Source organism: Myripristis murdjan, chromosome 6 (assembly GCF_902150065.1).
Source record: "Myripristis murdjan chromosome 6, fMyrMur1.1, whole genome shotgun sequence".
In the NCBI taxonomy this organism is placed as follows: domain Eukaryota; kingdom Metazoa; phylum Chordata; class Actinopteri; order Holocentriformes; family Holocentridae; genus Myripristis; species Myripristis murdjan.
Genome location: NC_043985.1, coordinates 3362548 through 3381466, shown reverse-complemented (window position 1 = coordinate 3381466; position 18919 = coordinate 3362548). Strand labels below are relative to the sequence as shown.

Below are 18919 nucleotides of genomic sequence, written 5' to 3'. Positions count from 1 at the left end.
TAAGTGTGCAGTCTTTGTCCTGTGTATGTCTGAGAGAATGAGATGAAGATAGTATGTGTGCTTGCTTGTTCCCCTTGCCCTGTCTGCTTGCCTGGCAGTCAGTACCAGTGTTGGTATAAGCAGGAACAAGCCCATACAGCTCCCCTATGCTCCACAGCAGCTCATCTGACAAGCAACAGAATGGCCTTACCCCCCACCCCCAAGCCCATGTTGCTATGCCAACCCCTTGCATTAGATAGGGTGAATCAGTGTGCATAGTGAGAGAGAGGGTTAGTTTCTATACTCTATATGTTATGCTATAACTTAGGGGTTTTTTTGTTAGTGGGGTCCACATAGTCTTCAACAGAATGCATAATAGTTTAATTTCACTATAATTTTTAAATGCTTTTGAGAGGAACACTGCAAGGCTTTAACCACACAAAGCCTGACACTGATCCAACATCATTGAACTTACATTTAAATATACAGTACCATTTTACTAATGATTTACGTTTTTTCTTTTTTTTTTGACTTTCAATGGGTTAATTCAATAGACATTGCCACAACACAAAAATATGTAAGAGTTAGTCTTATAACATTAACATTGCACTATTAAAAATTGATCTCAGCACTATGAATATATTTTAGTAGTATGACACCTAGACAATTTTGCAATTAAATCAAATGAAAATATCTTTTGATTGCCATCCAGTTTCTTTGTACTTGTTGCAATGACAATAAAGGTCTATCTATCTATATCAGAGCCCCGAAGGCAAAATCTCTTCAAGTAGGGGTTCGGGGCTTAATGAGAGTCAACTTTGTGGTCTAGAACATGAAAAGGTTGAGAAACCCCTGCTGTAAACCACTACATGGGCAGGTGCAAACTACATCGAAACTTAATGTCACTTGCCTTGTGTGTGATGGTTATTGTAAGCAGTGTGTGTGTGTGTGGGCTGACCAGTAGGAGACATTGGTGTTGAGTTACAGTACAGATCCAGACATCAGACACCCCCCAACTCTTTGTAAAAGCTTAATGAAATCTACCCCAGTCATTTATCCATCCCGTACTACTCGCTCACACACACAGTAAGAACCTAACTTCTTCATTTACTGGCCTCAGTGCCTGATGGCTGTAACACAGTCGCTTTCACTCACCAGCTACTTTTACAATTTTCATGACTTAAAATAGTGGAGCTCCTAAGCTCATAGTTTGTTATTCAAATATTCTATTCGAATATTCAAACTTAACATTCACCAATGTACTGACATTTGGCTGGTGGCTAGTTGTAATTTCTTACCCTATTGATTCACTTGCAATAATCTAGCCCCAGTACTTTTTTGCATTCCAGTTACTTCCAAGATGAGTGGTTGGATGTCTGTAAGTCAGTGTGGAGTTGCCAAGCCTTGTTGTGGTTGGCAGAGTGCACTGTAAGATGTGGCAGTGTGGGCAAAGGGGTGTAAAATGGAACAAATGAGTTTGAACTTGGCGACTCAGTCAAAGCTAGGCTATCTGGTTTTTGAGTCTTGAGTAAGACTTCCTAGTCTTACTTTTTGTCACTCTGTATCTTTTTTTTTTTTTTATACCTTTCTCTTTCTCACTCGGTCTCATTCTGCCTATCTTCTGTCTGTTTCCCTGTCTCTTCTTTCTCTCATTTTCCTGTCTTTTCACTTTCTTCTCTTTCCCTCTATTTTCTCTCTCACTTTGTCATTTCGCCTATTTCTCTCCAACTCTTCTCCCCCTGCCAGTCTCTCTCCTACCATTCATGTCTCTGTCAATCACTTTCAGGTTGGCTGCCTGTACTCCCTGTTTACTAATCCCTTGCTTTGGCCCTTGGATATAAAGCTAGAGATAATCAGCAGTCAAACAAATAGTGCTATCTGCAGTTCAGCCGTCACGCCTCACAGCACCAGCGCTGGTTTAGGCCTGGCTCTGTTTGCAGTACAACACTCCCAACACTTTTGTGTCATTTTCAGCACATCCGTGTACTTGGTTTGTGCCAGTGCACATTCATGTTCCTTGCAATATGTTTAAATAGAAAATGTCTTCACTTCCCATGTGTGTTTGTAAGTAGCTCACAGTACGTGGGTATAGTTACAGTTGTTTAGATGTGACTTTTAGCATCTGATCAGGTCAGGAGGCAGATTTTTACTGCTTTTGTGAAATCTTCAAAACCATATGATGAAATGTGATGGGTTGTGTGGAGATCAAATATGTTCATACTCTGGACTGAATCCAGCCACAATATAAAGCAATGGAGAGGGAGAGTGTGCTGAAAAAATAGTGCAGAGGGCAGATACTGATTTTCATAAATGCAAGCAGAAGAGACGCATAACAACCATTTTACTGAAAAAAAGGCTCCCCTTTCATGACTGAGTGAAACAGGATCTCCCCTTTCCCGTAATGCTGATATTACTATTGACTATGAATTAATTCTTCACCTAGCTTTGTACTTTTTGGTAACTTTATTTGCTAGTTTGCAGTTATCAGTTTTTAGAGCCTGGGTGTAGATGGTGATATTGCATCCTTAGCCAGTTATATTTATTATTGACTTTTGACAGCATTTATCTGGTAAACCTAGCCAGAGAGACTTTCAGTGAGCACAGCTTACTGTAGAATAAACTTCAATTCCTATATCACAAACATTGGAAGTGACAAATGGTGAGCTGTGCAACTGTTACCACCCCAAAATATTTGCAGCAGATACAATAACAAAATATTCTTGTGATAATAGAATGACATTTCAGAGAGGAACAAGAGTGCCAGGTAACAAAGTAGAGAGTGAAGAGAGAAGCGGAAAGGATTTGGGTAACCAGTGTTTGTAACTGCTCCTGACAGTGTATAGAGGTGTGTGTGTGTGTGGGTGGGTGTGGGTGTGGGTGTGTCAAAAAGATGCATAGGTACATGCATAGATATAAATGCCATTTTATTGTCTTGGACTTCTTGCTGCTTTATTTGTTTTAAGTTAGTTTCAGTTTTAGTCCGTAACTTAGTACTGAATCATGTGTTGATGAAAGTGGTGTACTGCATGTGGTTTTATTACACATTGACACACATGGTAATTCATGGCAGATTCATGACAAACAAGCTCGTATGTGACAGTATGTTCTAGCAGCATGCCTTCAAAATGTTCTCAAAAATGTTTCTCAAAATCACTGGATGTTTAAAAAAGGAGCAGACAATATGTGAACAGTTTTCCCAGTGGCTCACCCAGCCACCTAAAGACACCATCATCTCACCTTCCTCCACCTACTTCCAGCAGTTCTTTAACATCTCTTCACACATCCCACTCCAAACTTTGCTCCATTAGCTTTAATTATCCTGTAATTATACCTTAAGCATAGCAGTTTGTCATTGCACCATACTTAACACTCTCTAAATCTTGGGGCAGCTAACATCTTGTTGAATTAGAGGATGTTTCAATGCAGTGGTATTGCAGTGCAGGGTGGGAAATTAGCACCAGCCAGATGCTGGTAAAATGGATACATAAGTGGATGGTTGGATAGATAAATACTTTGGAAAATTCAGGAAATATGAAAGTGGCAGTGGCTGGTAGATTTCAGACACAAAATAATCATTTATTATTGAGTGGCTGGTGCATTTAAACGTTTATCTGTTAGTGGCTGATAGATGGTCACATTTTAAAAAGTGAATTTCCCACCCACACAAGGACCTGGAATTTCCAGTTACCTGCATTACTCACTGATCAAATTGTTCCATGTCACCTACCCTTTGACCCTGTTTAGTGGCAATAAACAGGAAAAGTATTGTGGAAGATGTAGTGAGGAAGCATGTAGAATCCAAGTGCTTCTGCAGATAATTAAAGCTACAGTGTCAAGTATTAGAGCAATATGTTGAATAAATGAGCTTTTTAGCAAATAACACACAATTGTATGTCAACACTGGCAGCAGTGTCAGCTGCTGAATGTTAAATGCACTATACAGCGTTTTGGAGGTGATGCAAACCTAGCTTGTATGCCCACTAAACATCATTTCCAAACACCATAATAAAGGCAACAAGTGCTAGACACACTTGTGAAATTGTTCCCAATCACCCAATGGTAAATTGATTAAATAGCTTATATGACAAAAAGTCAGTGTCTGACCCTTAACCACAAGCATTGCTGAAGCTGTGGATTTCAGTGTAATGCAGAAAGTGGGAGGTAAACCGAAATCAGTCACTTCCTGATCGAAAGAGGAACTTGTTCGGTGTTTTCAGTACAGCTGGTTCCTCTGATGTAAACCATCAAGCTCCTCACAGACACTTGTTCTCAACTATCAGCGGAGTCCAAACCAAAGCGTTTGGAAATCCTTGTTCAGTTTTGCAGTCAGAGATGTTTTAGCTGACCTTTGGTTAGCTGTCCTTTTGAAACTCAAAACACTCTGAAATAAAAATGCTGCTTTCATTTACTCAGTAAGTGTCGAACCAGCTTGTCAGCATCTCTCTGTGCAAAGTTATATTGCTAAATTACGTTGAGAGCATCTAAAACAGACTCCGCCTACTTCAAGTACAGGCAGTATGCAGGTTGGTCCCATTTCGAATCGGTTAAATGCCTGAACTGTAATGACTACATACATGGATGAATAAATAAAACACTAACACTAGCACTGCCTGCAGTATACTACTCTTAAACCAAATATTTGTGACTTTGACTCCTAATCAGTTTTGGGTTTTGCAGATAACCAACCATCATTTGTTAGTACTTTTCTGTCCTAAAAATCTGGTAAAATTATGAAAATAGTTGATAGATATCTGCGTGCTTAAGACGGTGTGTCCAGTTGAAATGTCCTGCAGACTGGCTGGGGCAGACTTCATTAAGCTTTTACAGAGAGGTGAGGAGGTGTCTGATGTCTAGATCTGTCCCGTAACACAACACCGATGTCTCCCTCTGGCTGGTCCTCAAAAACGGCTTGGAATTACAAAACCACCAGCCAAATGATGGTTAGTTTTGGCTGTGGTTGGTAAGACTGTCTGTTTTACTAACCACAGTGTTCAGTCAGGCTTTGCTGTGTGTCTGTGTGACAGAAGTGAGAAAAAGGTCTCTTCGGATCAGCATGTTGTCCTGTCCATGAATGAAAATCCAGCCACTCAACTGTTTGTTTTCCAACTTACCCCCTTGTTGTGAAGGGGGTAAGTTACAGCCCCCTTCTCATGACGTCATGACCTTAGTCATTTTCAGAACTCTTCTGGAAAGAGCATCTCAGAAAGTGATGTATGATTATTTCCATCAGTGGTAATCTCAGTTAAAATGAGCTCCAGTTGCGCAGCAGATGTAAGCACACCCCTTCCAGTGATTTCAAACAGGCCTTGCATCTTACTCTGTAAATTAAATGTATCTCTTTATTGAAAAATGTATTTAGTCTATGTTACTGCTCCATTTTTGCTTTCACATGGGGTGTGATATCAAATAATTTCTAACTTGACAGTTTATTTCAATGGATTAACACTCCCACATCCAAGTACATAAAAACCAGGCAAACTGGGCACTAAATCTTGTGCAGAAATTCTCTGAGTCACCTCGAGACATTACAGCTAATTTCAGACTGCACACGTGTGACTAAGAACTTGGTAGCATGCCCTATTGAATAAAACTAACTTTAAAGCAAATAAGATTATTGATCAACCCATTATTGTTTTGTATCTGGATATTTTAGATGTTTTGTATCTGTATGTGGCAAGAATATTGATAATAGCTTCACTGCTCTTCACTGTTTTTTATTTTCCTGCCCCTGCTGGGAAGTGAGGCCTGTACATCACGGTTGGGCAGCAGTTTGGTCCAGAGGCTTATCTCCAAATCTATATTGGTGGATTGCCACAAATTTTGGTGACAATATTCACTTCACTTATTTCTAATGCATTTCTAATGCAGTTGTGTAAAAAATAATGTAGCTGTTACAGTATGAAACATAAATTACCTTACTATCCCTTTTCCCCCAGAAAATATATTTCGTAATGGCTTCCAGTTGCCTCTAAAGTAGTTGTATTGCTTAGCCTATTAGCTCTGTGATAGAAGTGATGTTATTACAAAATAGCACTAATTTGTAATAATAAAAAGCGCAAAAGAAACAGAAACAAGAAAAAAGCTAAACTAACAACTTAACAAACAAAACTACAGCAAAAAAGAACAAAAACAACAACAAATCAAAATGACAAGCTGAGATTGGTTTGGATAACAGAATCTTACAGTGACCAGAGGCAGCAGGGTGGAAAATGGTCAGTCATCAACCTCCAATAACTGCACAAATCCACCCCCCCCGGTGGTGTTACCACCTAAACCACTCCTAAAGCCTAGGTAAATCCTGTGGATCTGGGTTTATCCCAGACCCTGGTCTAACCGCAGACTGCTGGGTTTCTGTGCTTTTGACTGAGGCTCAGTCTCTTTCTTCAACACAAGCTGCAGATGAAGAGCAGATTTCTAAAACAGTCTACATCCATTTAGGGGAAAATGTAATCAACTGAAGTTTCTGGTCAACTATAGAGTTGAGTGTCTTCCTATACTTACAAAAAGTGATAATTTGTTTTAATTTTGAGTTAATTGTTTCAAAATTGTTCAGCACTTAGTAATCTAGGACCCCAAGGACACCCCCACTTAAAATCTTGCCAGCACAGACATTTTTCAGGAACGATTATTCACAGCTCTCAGCAGGTTTTGAAAGTATGGAATAATTGTTTTTGACAATTTGTATATTTTTACAAATTTAAAAAAAAATGCATTCTGTGAAAGTTTGAGGAGCTCACCACAATGCTGAGTTGTTTGACTTTGAAAATGACTACAAGCTATTATTATCCCACCAGTCAATCCTTTTAAAGATGGATAAATTTGCTGTGTGTAGAAAAACAAAGGGCTGAAAATTTTTGAAAACCATAGTATTAGATGAAACTTTATTGATCGCTCTGAGGAAAATGGGTCAGGAGCAGATAGTTTTTTAGCAGGACACAGGAAAGTTAAGTAAAATACGAGCAATTCTTGAAAGATCTGTTTCTACTATCAGTTCTAAATACTGTATTCTTGAATAAGACGTGTTGATGTAATTCAGTACAAATGATATTAAGAAAAACAATGTGTAAACTATATTTTGAATGCAGATTGTACTGTTGTATCACTTTTTGTTGGTGTCCATCTCCATAAATGTGCTTGAAATTTGATTAATGTCTAAAAGTCAGCTGCCTCTAGATGCCTCCGACTTGTCGAGGAAATCGGTCAGTGCCAGCTAAAAGCCGTCACATTGCAGAGCAGAGCACAGGAGTGGGGAGCATTCCCAGCCAGGCTGATAAGAGTGAAGGCAGAGACACAGGATGAAGGATTTGTCAACGTGTGAATCATATGAAGCCATTTCAATGCCTTCAGGCACCAGGAGCTCCAATAAAACAGACAGAGAGAAACAAAGAGAGGCCTGTCCCGCTGTACAGCCTGCTGTGTGTGTGTGTGTGTGTGTGTTGTGTGTGTGTGTTGTGTAGCGTGACGAAGGGTCAGCTAACACAGCCTCATTGGATTATCTTGGTGTGTTTGTTTTTGATGAAACGATCCTGACTCAAAACATAAACATCACTAATGCGCTTTCTCTCTCTCTCTCTGTCTTTCTCATGTTCCTCTGTCTCTTGCTCATTCTGTATCTCCCTAACTTTGTCTCTCTTTCTTTTACCCTGTGGGTTTTTTTTTTATCTCACTCTCTTTTCATTTAGTTTTCTCTTTTTTGCCGTCTCTCTCCATCCCACTCTGCTTCTCTCTGTCTTTGCCACTCTCATTTTCTCTTTGACGTTTCTTGTCTTTATTCAGGGTTCCAATGCAGACTTGCAAAATTTTGAAGTATAGAAAATGAAAAGCACGGTCTCCCAGTCTTGAAAAGTTTGGAAACATAACAAGTTTGTCTCAAAGAAAAATGCAGCATGACTTCCTCTATGACATATTGTACTTGCTCATATACATATTGTATAGCTTGGGATTTTGACACTGGGTATTCTGTTGCTCTCTCTCTCTCTTGTTCTGACCTCCCTCCCTCCTTCGCTGTGAGATGCAGGTGGTTTTTCGTCTTGCTTGGCCTCCTTTCCCAGCTCCATGCTGACTTACAGATTTCTATCTTCTGGTGTTATGTCAGGTCAGCTCGCTGCTCTCAACAAAGAGGTCTGCGGTCTCCAGGCTGCATGGTTATGGCATAAATGATTAATTTTCTGGGTTTCATGATCACATGGCCTTAACAATCTGAGGGGCAAAACGATTTCATCCCATTTGTGCATTTTATACAAACAGTCAATTTATACAAACTGTTTTGAGCTACAAATGGCATTTCAAATGAGAATGTTTCAAGTGAGATGTTTCACTACTGAGGATAAGCCTGCTGTGGTTTTTTTGTTTGCATATAAATGAAAGCAAAGATATTTAGTTTTATTAAATATTCAATATAAATACTTCTGAATGCCAATTATCAACATCTTTGCTCCAAAGATGTTGTCAAAATAAAAACATATAAAACCAAGCCAGGCTACACTTGGTTGAATGCTGAACCCTGATCGTGCAACCATAGATTTTCATAACACAACAGACTGACATCACATGAGATGTCTCATATGCATTCAGATTTTTAGGGCTGGCCCCTCCCAAAGTCTGGCAACAATAATGTTGCGATAGTAACATTGATGTCATTTGTAGTACTTTCACTTTGGATCTCTTTCTCCTCCTGTGTGCCTAAACAAAACTGCAAAAACATGGCCTGTCTGAGGCAGGTGTCCATAGGATTAGTTGGTACCGAACAATGATTGCATACTACTGTTTGAATACGAACAGGTGAAATTATAAGGTTTTACAGTCAAATCCACACAGCTACACACGTTTACCTTTCATACTGTTAATATAATACACTCTAAAATACTTCTCAACCCATTTTCTATTACTGTACATTGTGAAAACTGAATGTATAGCTGCTATAAGTGTAGTTATTAGTTACAGAAAATGTGTCACAGACTTTATTAGAAATTATAGTATCTATAAAATATTCTGTAGATTCTGTAACCTATAATTATGAATAGGAATTACAGAATGCTAAACACCATTATGCATGGTTAATTGTGCAGCTCCACATGCTCTGTGAAAGCATTTGATGCTCAACAAGGCTGATGTGAAACAACCTTAGAGATGGCTTCATAGTTTTATCCTTTGATAGTCGTTACACATTAATAGTCAGCCCTACCCCCTCCAAACACACACACACACACACACACACACACACACACACACTCACACACAATCATTAAAAAAAACTTTCAAAATCTCCCAGAAGTCTCAGAGGGGAGGAGCAAACTATTATTATGACATTCCAAACATTTCTTTTGCCCTCTCTCGCTTTTCTTCCCCTCCTCCCCTTTGCTTCCTTCACATCCCTCTCTCTCCAAGTGGGGAGTGATGTCAGAGTCACAGATTTCCAGTCAGATTTCCAACCCATGACTGAGCATTTTTGCAGACAGCCGTGAGCCTGGCTCTGGAAGGGGCGGGTCCCTTTCACTTCTCATTTCCTGTGCAACAGGAAGCACATTCCTTGGCTGCTGGCAGTCAGACAGCTGGAGAAAGCAGAGTGTTACTGCCAGGTCCCGGCAGCGAGCCTGACTCCAGGAATCTCTTAGAGCAATTCCTTAGGGAGCTGTCTCAGAGGTGTGTGTGTGTGTGTGTGTGTGTGTGTGTGTGTGTGTGTGTGTGTGTGTGTGTGTGTGTGTGTGAGTGGGAGAAAGAGAAAAAGAGAAAGTGATTTGCAACTCTTGCAGCTCAGTTCATGGAATGTTTGTGTGTGTGAGAAATAGATTTAATCAAAGAATTTGACTTCAAAAATAAAAGATTTTACATGTATCATGAAGCATATTTGACAATACAAGAGAAATTTAGAAACAGGTTTACATCTCTCACAACTCTGTCCTTTCCAGCTTACTAAACACATTTCAGAAACAATCACAAACCAGCTCCAGGAGTGTGTGAGTCAGTGACATTGTGTGTGTGAGATTAATTTTAATCAATATTTAAGAAAAAAAACATTAAAAATGAATGTATGACGCCTTTGTCAGTGCACGAAAGAGGCTGATAGAGATTTACAACTCTTGCAAGTCTGTGTGTGTGTGTGTGTTTCTTTTTGTTTTAGCCTGTGCCCCTGCTGACATGTTTATTCACTCAGTAGAATTCATAGCTCTGAGGTGTTTTTAATAAAACTGCTTCTCGCCTTGTTTGACAGTCCCTTCACACAAATCACAGGAAAGTTGTTAAGCACAGCGGCCCACAGCCGCTCAAACTTTTAACTGGTTCATGACGTCCATATAGGGTGGACATGCAACATAAACTAAAAAACTAGACTTGATTAGTAAAACCCTGAAGGATGATGACCACACACACACACACACACACACACACACACTAAACGATCACAGACTGCTTTTCTTTGTTGCCTATCTTTATCAGGCTTTGCCTAAACACTGAAAACATGGACTTTTATGTATGTATTTTTGTGTATTCCTGACTCTGTGTGTGTGTGTGTGTGTGTGTGTGTGTGTGTGTCCCTGGTGACCTGTGCTCCTGCAGGATAAGGGAAAAGGAAGAGGTGTGACAAAGCGTGCCGCCCTGGAGGATGAAGAAGCACAGAACCTGGAAGTTGTCACCTTCTGTGAAGACGTAGCGACGTAAGACACGTCCTCTGCAGCCATACACCCAGTGTGTTTTCCTTACATGAAACAAATGAGTCTGTCTGAGCAAAGAGGCAAATCTGCAACCTTAAAGAGGTTGAGTCAAATTTATATCTGTGCCTCATATAAAAACAACACAAATTGGCCAAAGTGCTTTATGAACTTAACTCAGCTGTGTATGTTGTGTTTACACACCGCAATTGGAAAATCCCATCATTCTGCCTTTAATAAATGGCGTTTTATGTAAAATCAGATTCAAATGGCTTGTCACAGAATATTTTGGTTTTTTGTTAAAGTAGAGTAAAATTATCAGCATCTGAATTTCTCTCCATCCCAACATTTTTTAGATCTCTTAAAAAAAAAAAGAAGCCATGTAGAAAAGACTGACCACATTTTTTTGCATTTCCTATGGCAACTGTAGTCTTCAGCAAATTCCCCTTTTTATCCCACTTTGCAACACTGTGTTTGTGTGTGCATGCGTGTGCGTGCATGCATGCATACATACACATAATTGCATGTTTTGCCACTGTGCTGTTCCCTTGCCTGTGCAGAATCTCTCTCTCCAGTAGTTAGTTTGGGTGGAGCAGTGATGGAGCTGCACTCTGGGAATCCATTTTCATTACAGTAATACTGGCAACGCCCACTATCTGCCCAACAACTTCCCCCCTCGCCTGGTGGTCAACAGGAACTCTGCATCGTTTGTAATGAAATGTAACTTGGAATCCTGTAAGGATATAGATGCAAAATGAATGACAAAAATAGGCTGCATAATCATCTAAATCTGTCCCAGCCATCCAAGCCAACAGTAGAAATGGTGAATTGCAGATGTGTATTCATAGCCTGATCGGTGTGTTTGTAACTGACTGTAAATGTTTTTAATTGGTTTTGTGTGTTTTCTATATACACTACTCACAAAAAGTTAGGGATATTTGGCTTTTGGGTGAAATTTATGGAAAATACAAAAAGTTCACGCTACAGTGATATTATATCATGAAAGTAGGGCATTTAAGTAGAAGCATACACTGGTGATTTCCTCATCTCAAACAATTTCTTGAAACAAAAGCCAACAACAGTGGTGGATATACCACAACAAAAAATGTCAGTGTCAATAACTTGTCATGTGCCCTTGAGCATCAATTACAGCTTGACAACGACGTCTCATGCTGTGAATTTTGCCGTTAAGCTCCTTGTTAGAGAACAGCAACTTGTGCAAAAAGTACTGAAACATTGAACAGTTGGACATGTGCATTCAAAAGTTTACAGAAGGTCACATTAAGTTCACCTGTAAAGGTTATAATGCATTTTAGCTTCATCCTGAAATTTCACCCGAAAGCCGAATATCCCAAACTTTTTGTGAGTAGTGTATATCCTTGTCTCATTTGTCTTCTTTCTAGCACTCCTGTTATCCCCATACTGTGCTGCACAGTACACAACTGTCACTGTCAACCGAGTAATCCCCTCCCTCCCCCTTCAGGTTACAGTTTTTTTTGGAGGATTGACTCATTATCACCTCAATGACTCTGTTGCCTTTAGATTGGCTTTTACTTGATGCGTAACATTTTTTGGGCACTGGCCTAAGTCCACATCTTACTGGCCCTGGGCCATTAGGCAACGCTGACTATCAAACCCAGACGTTGAGGAAAACCTCTTAGACAGTACATTGGTAACTGTTTTACAGTATGACACAATTAAGATATTTTTACTATGATTATGGGTACTACATACTGCAATAGGCATGAGATTTCTCAGAGTTGCATCTGTAATCACCAAGAAAATGCTCACGGGTATTATTATTGTTTACAAACAAGCAGCAATGTAAAGTAACACAGTGATAAATTAAATAATGTCATACTCACTGACTCTGTTGTGATTTTTTTTTTTTTTTTTTTGTTACCCAGCCTGCGCTCCAGGTTCCCTCACGATGATGTGTCCACCAACCCCGGCTATGTCCTCAGCCCCGTCATTGCTCAGAAGGACGGCGGAGGTGACAGTGGCTTCACTGTCAAGGTTTCCATTGAGATATCCGAATCTCAGCAGCCCGTAACCTTTACCTGTGATGGTAAGCAACATCTGGATTCCTGTGAAGAATTTGGTAAAATAAAGTAAAGAAATATAGGATATAAGAATAGAGCAAAGGGTGGGTATTTAGCATAAGACAGCCAACAATTTCAACACAAGAACATATGGAAAATAACTAAAGATTAAGGCTGAACGATATGGTTTTAAAAAAAAAAAAAAACAATTAAAACAGTTCCTCTGACTACCTCCTAAACACAGTGTTGTGCAGATATCCTAACATATGGAAGAAAGTGACATGTCTTTAATGGATACTTTCATGAGCCTTTCATTTATGTCCAACTGTAATGCAGCCAGCGAGGTCAGAGTTTGGTCCGAAGATGAGATAATTATTATGAGAGGAGAAGCAGAGAGAATCTACTGTACAGCCAATGCACTAACCCTGCAGCTTGCCTTTAAAACAGGGCAAAAAGAAAATTCCTTTGCCTTTAAGAGTGAGGCGCTCAGATTGTAGATAAGAACAAGAACTCCGAAGGAGGAAACGGCATTCACAGCTGCCAAGCTCTGCTCCTTCATCCACACCCCACCCACCTTTCCCCCACCTCCTTTTTTCTTTTTCGAGTTCTTTTTTTTTTCTGCCGTGGGAAGTACAGCACGTTCCTTTTCCACACCAGTAAAGGTTGTGCCCTCACCCTGGAATAGCCATGTTGGGGAAAATGGGACTGTGGTTTTTTGTGTGTCATGGGCACATGAGGGTTTTTGGTTTCCTTTCCTGGGTTTGTGGAGAATTGATTGGCTTACCCCTTGTTCATAATCCCCGCCCCTCTAGAATGGCCTGTCCAATGCCAAACTGTCTGACCTGCCCAATGCTGCACACACACACGTACACACACACACACACACCACTGCAGCCACCACTACACTCTGACTGACATTTGTATTGGCATCTGAGGCCAAGCACCCTGGAGGCTGGCAGCCAATCAAGAGCAGTCTTTTGTGTTTGAAGTATAATCCCAACTGTGTGACCAAGTTCACTTCTGTCTGTCTGGGTCCCCGAGGGTCGGCAGTAGGCCACTGTGTGTGTGTGTGTGTGAGTGTGTGTGTATTTGCCTGTATGCACCTTCTGTCTGGTGATGTGTTTGGGCCTGTTTCTCTCTTTGTGTCAATCATATTGAACAGTTGCTTTGTCTACACTAACCAGCTCCATTTTCATACATGATGACGCATAGAGATGGTAATTTGTTATTTGATATCAATATACAGTATTTGCTCACCCATAAAAGCCCAAATGGATCTTAATATTCACTTTACTACCTCTCTTTAGTATTATTCTCGATTACTATCTTTATTTTCCACCAAAATCCGAGAATTCATAAAAGTCAGTAATTGTAATAAAATAATAAAGAAATAGCAAGAGTTTTAAGGGCTGCATTTTCTACAGTAAAATATTCCAGCAGGGCTGGGGGGCTTTAGTTTTCCGGTAGATTAACAATATTGTCTGGACCCTGATAAGACCAACCAGCTGTCCAGCAAAGTGAAAACATCCTGCTTGGTGGAACTGAACGAGCACTGCAACAATAAGTTAACTGATGTTTTCATAGCTGACATTGCTGCAGAGTTCGCTTGCTAAAAACTTCCACTTTGGAGGCTTGCAGTAGAAGATTTGATGTGAGAAAGTCCACATCTGACAACATCACCACCCAAAGCTCCACATCAGATTGAAGAGCTTTGACTGCCTCTCTGATATAACATTAGATTGTAACATAATTGTGGGTAAAATGGTGGATTTATATCCAGGAACAGCACAAAATATGCTGCTATGCTAACAGGCTAACAGTTACTGTTGCTACTTTTTTTTAGCCTAGTAGGATAACAGGTGCCGTTGAAGAATCAATCAAACAAGGTTGGGAGAAATAAAAGCGGGTTTTGTTCTGATTGATCACTCCACTCTTACATGTGACAGTAGTTTTTAAGCGCCAGCAAAACTGCTTGTTTGACTCTGGTGAAATCAAATGATAGGCCTCTCTTCGAATAGAAAGGACTTCAGATTCTCACAGTCTGAGGATATTTTATATACCCAATGATTACAATAAAAAATAAGGAAAATTTGCATTTATATTACCATCCCTTTAAAGCTGCTATCAGCCCATACTGTCCTCAGCACTCCCTCTGTGTGTCTGTGTTGTCTGCATGTCAGGAACCAATTGCCCTACTGACCCAGTCCATACACACAAGATACAACGTCACAGTTCAACACTGATGACCCCAGGAAATTCATTTCCTGCTTTCCTCATTCTGCATCCTAGTCCTTCTCTCCCTGCAGTTTCCTATATTAAGCCTTAGTTCACTCCCTGTTCCCGCACTTCCCGTTTTCTCTCCATTCAATCCCAGTTTCCCAGGTCAGTTCCCTGGTACTTTGCTTGTTCACTTCCTCATTTCCCAGCCTGCTGTCTACTTTGCTGTTTCCTGGTTGACTTCCTATGTTGCCAGGAGTGTGTTGACCCACATAGTCAGTGTTTGGATTCCTCTGGTTGGACTCAGATCTGCTCCCAGGAACAATGGGCCTCAGTTCTCCCCAAAGCATAGAGACAGAGAGAGAGACAGACAGAAAGAGAGAGAGAGAGACAGACAGACAGAGACAGACAGACAGAGACAGACAGAGACAGACAGAGACAGACAGAGAGACAGAGAGAGACAGAGAGAGAGAGAGAAGAGGATGAAGGGGGATATTCCTCTTTCACTTTCTTGTTCTCTCTCGCTCTCTATCTGTCTCATCCTTTCTTTGCCTTTTGTCCTCCCATTTCACCTTTTCCTTCTCTCTCGCTCCCTTTCTATCCCACTCTTTATCTCTCCTTGAGTCTTTCTTTTCTCTTTGTCTCCCTCCTCCTTTCTCAAATTCTTTTCCCTCCTCTCATCTCTCCATCTCTTTCATTCTCTCTCTGTTTTCCTCTTAGGAGTCTCAACCTCGCCATCACCCTCAAACACCATCCGCATTAATGTGTCACATGGGAACTGCACCATTCTCCTCTTGTTCTATCCCTCTTTCTCTCTCTGTCTCTTCCCCCTTCACTCTCTTTCTCTCTCTCCTACTCTCTCTCTATTTTCTTTTTTTTTTTTCTTTCTTGCATTGACTCCCTCTCACAACCTCCTGCTGTTTAAGCAACTTCTATCTGGCGCCAGCCTAAAGACGCTGTTTGAATTTATTATTATTATAAGTCTGTTGTATTGTATTGTAGCACTTTCATTGTTCAACAGTCAGGAGCCTCTAGGCTTTGCATGCTCATCCTAATGAATGGCTTATTTCATTTCACAACAATCAAAAACTAGATTTAGCCACTCTGAAATGTTTTTTTGTAAAATATCTGTCCACCACAACCTCCAGAATGTCATACCTGTCATCACTCACCTGTTGTGGTGCCATTCAGTGTTGCATTACATTATTTAAAACTGTGTCTCTCTGTGCTTCAAGGCATAAAATATGGTGAAGATATGACCAAGACGAGCCAAGACCTGACAATTGGATAGTGCTTGATCACATAAGAAAACAAATGTAAATTGCGGCCAAGACACTTTGAGGAGGGACTGCCTAAACCACTTCCAGAGGTGGTCTGGGCAGCTTTGTGACCATAATCAACAGACGAGTAAAAGCAGTAGTAAAAGACCTGGTCCACATCCAGCAAATGCGCAGGCGTGCATATGTAGAAATTTGGGTGGTCAACATCTAAAAAAAAAAAAAAACTATTAAAAACATGTGACGTGTGCAATATCGTTTGATTGGTTCATATTAATACCAGGTGAAAATGTGTTCCGGCAAAGCCATGATATACAATCTGGATATGAGATGCAGGTGTAAATCATGTCTAAAAGAATATTTTTTTTATCCAGTTCAACCATGATTATGGATACACTCTTATCTTGCATTTTATTTTTTGCCACGTTTCAAAAGTGCATAAAACTGGCTTGCTTGCGGGATGGAAAGATTGCCACTGTCATTCTACTGTTGCATCTCTTTATCTGTCTGTAGAAGAGAGGAGGAAAAAGGAGGACGGCTGATTCTTCCAGGGCTTGGCTGTGAACCGCTAAGCTTCTGGGGATTCCTTACATACTGTGGCCAAGGAAGGGCAATGGAGGGAGAGAGGGAAAAAGAAGTACTGAGAAAGAGTGGAGAGGAAGAAGCAAGAAGAAATACAGAGGGGGAGAGAGAGGAAAAACAAGAATTGCGTGCATCAGCAGACATGCAAAGAAAGAGGGTGTATGAAGAGTTATTTTGAGTAGGGAAGAGGCTGAAAGGTGCAAAGAAGAGGGAATGCAAGAATTATGTAGAAATGGAGAACAATGGATGGAAAAGGGTAAATAAGAAATATAGAGCGAGTGTAAAGGAGATGCTTCAACAAAAAGTGAATGAGGGAAAAGGTGTAAGGAGAATGAGAGAGGGAAGAAACGCTGGGAACTTGGCTCAGGTTCTTGTCTGGCGGCTGAGAGATTGTTGGAGAGGAGCAAACTGTCTCGCTTTCACTTCTTACCTCAGAAGTAAAGGCAAAAAAAAGCTGGCACAATCTCTGTCACTCCACTGGCTGCAGCTCTCCGAGTCACTCCAGGAATCATTCTCCAAGTACAGTAAATGTGCAGGAATTTGCAGGACGCAATAACGTAAATACATTCATGCATGGTAAAGAGAACAAAACTCCTCAGTGCAGGACATAAAGTAGGTAGTTTACAATACATATCACTCTACACAAAATGAAATCCATGAAAGAAGACTATGGATTGGGCTGTCCTTGTTGGTTGGATGCATTATAATTCATTAACCTGATGAACAAGTTGTAATTAAATGTCATTTTTTTAAATTCAGATTTTATTTTCAGACCCCACTGTTTCAGTTTGGTCTAAACTTGGACGGGTGATGCATCTTATTACTGCTTGGTCCAAGGGTGCTTGCATCATTTCCCTGGGACGACATGCTTATGAGATGTGGCATTGCGTGCAGGCGGTTTTGAGTTCAAAGGATGGGAATGCAGGGAATACACATTTTGGATAAGGGACCCACACACTGAGGCTTTAGTGGCATAATTAAGGGTTATACATGAATTTAAATCTTTAAAAACATCTCCTCTACTAGCTTACGTTCTGGCCTAATTTTGTTGTTTTCACTTCATCTCTTTGTCACCTCTTGGTCTAATTGACAGCTAAGCGTGTCACAGAAGCAGAAATCACACTGTTTGCCTTGTGAGTCAATGGGGAATTAAATCCTTCCTCTTTTTATGTCTTAACCGTGCTTGTTGTTCTTGTGGCTGTAACTCTTGCTGAGCAACTTCTGGCTTTTGCTTTGCCCTCACCAGGCCTCCCGTCATGTATGGTGCGCCATGCTGGAACCTGATTGGACCTGAGCCCTGTATCAGGAGTTACTCATTGGCTGGTATTTCTGGCTAGTGAGTTAGGCTGTGGCTGTCGTGCAGAGCTGTTGTGGTAGTTCTACTTAACATCCTGCCTTCATCCCCAGTCCTCAAGAGTGTATCGTGTTGTGTGTATGACTGTGTTTGCAATGTATGTGCATGCACGTGATCACCCATCTGTGTGTTAGTGTGCCCCCTTTGCCCATATTTGCCCTCACCCCCCCCAACATCATCCATAACCATGTGCGAAATAGTGAGAACATGCAACAGAGGAATTTTCTTGCCTTTGAACTGCTGCCCTCAAAAATGCCACACTGGGAATTCCCTCACCCACCTCAGAGCGCTTACAAAATGAGGTGTGGCCAGTCCAACTGCTTTGTTTCAAAACACTCCCTACCTCCCCCCAGGATCCTCTGGTTCTGAACCTACAGCCGCTGGTCTAAGCAGTAAGAAAAGACCCACCATTCCACTGCAGGGTGGGGGCTTGTTATTGCTGGAGCCAGGGGTGGTCTTTCTCCCTCCCTGTGTATGTGTGAGTGTGCGTGTCTTTGTGTGCCTGTGCGCGTATCAAGTGAAGCTGAGATGTGTATTCTCTGTGTCTGTATGTACCTTTGTATCTCCCTGTGTGTGCACATAGGCGAACTAAAGAGCGTGCCAAAACCCTCTGTAGGAGCAAAATGATCTGTGCTGTGTAAGGCCAGGCCGTCCCAGGCCGGACACATCAGATTCTGGAGCATACACAAACACCTAAAGCTGACCTCAAATCCCCTCTCCATTTCAATATTGTTACACACGACACCAGTGTAATTCCTTTGATTAGTGGCCAGGTCTGATTTGAAGTGAAACGCGAGCATGTCAAAATATGTCAGGGTGGCC

General features: G+C 40.9%; 1 protein-coding gene across 1 annotated transcript in view; it reads left to right on the top strand.

The window, feature by feature from the left end:
• The window catches only part of pik3c2a (phosphatidylinositol-4-phosphate 3-kinase, catalytic subunit type 2 alpha), a 57855-nt gene that overhangs the window by 8880 nt on the left and 30056 nt on the right, over positions 1-18919 (top strand). The window contains exons 3-4 of the mRNA XM_030053423.1: positions 10534-10631; positions 12533-12693. Of these exons, the coding sequence (XP_029909283.1) occupies positions 10534-10631; positions 12533-12693 (259 nt within the window). The remainder of the gene's footprint in view (positions 1-10533; positions 10632-12532; positions 12694-18919) is intronic.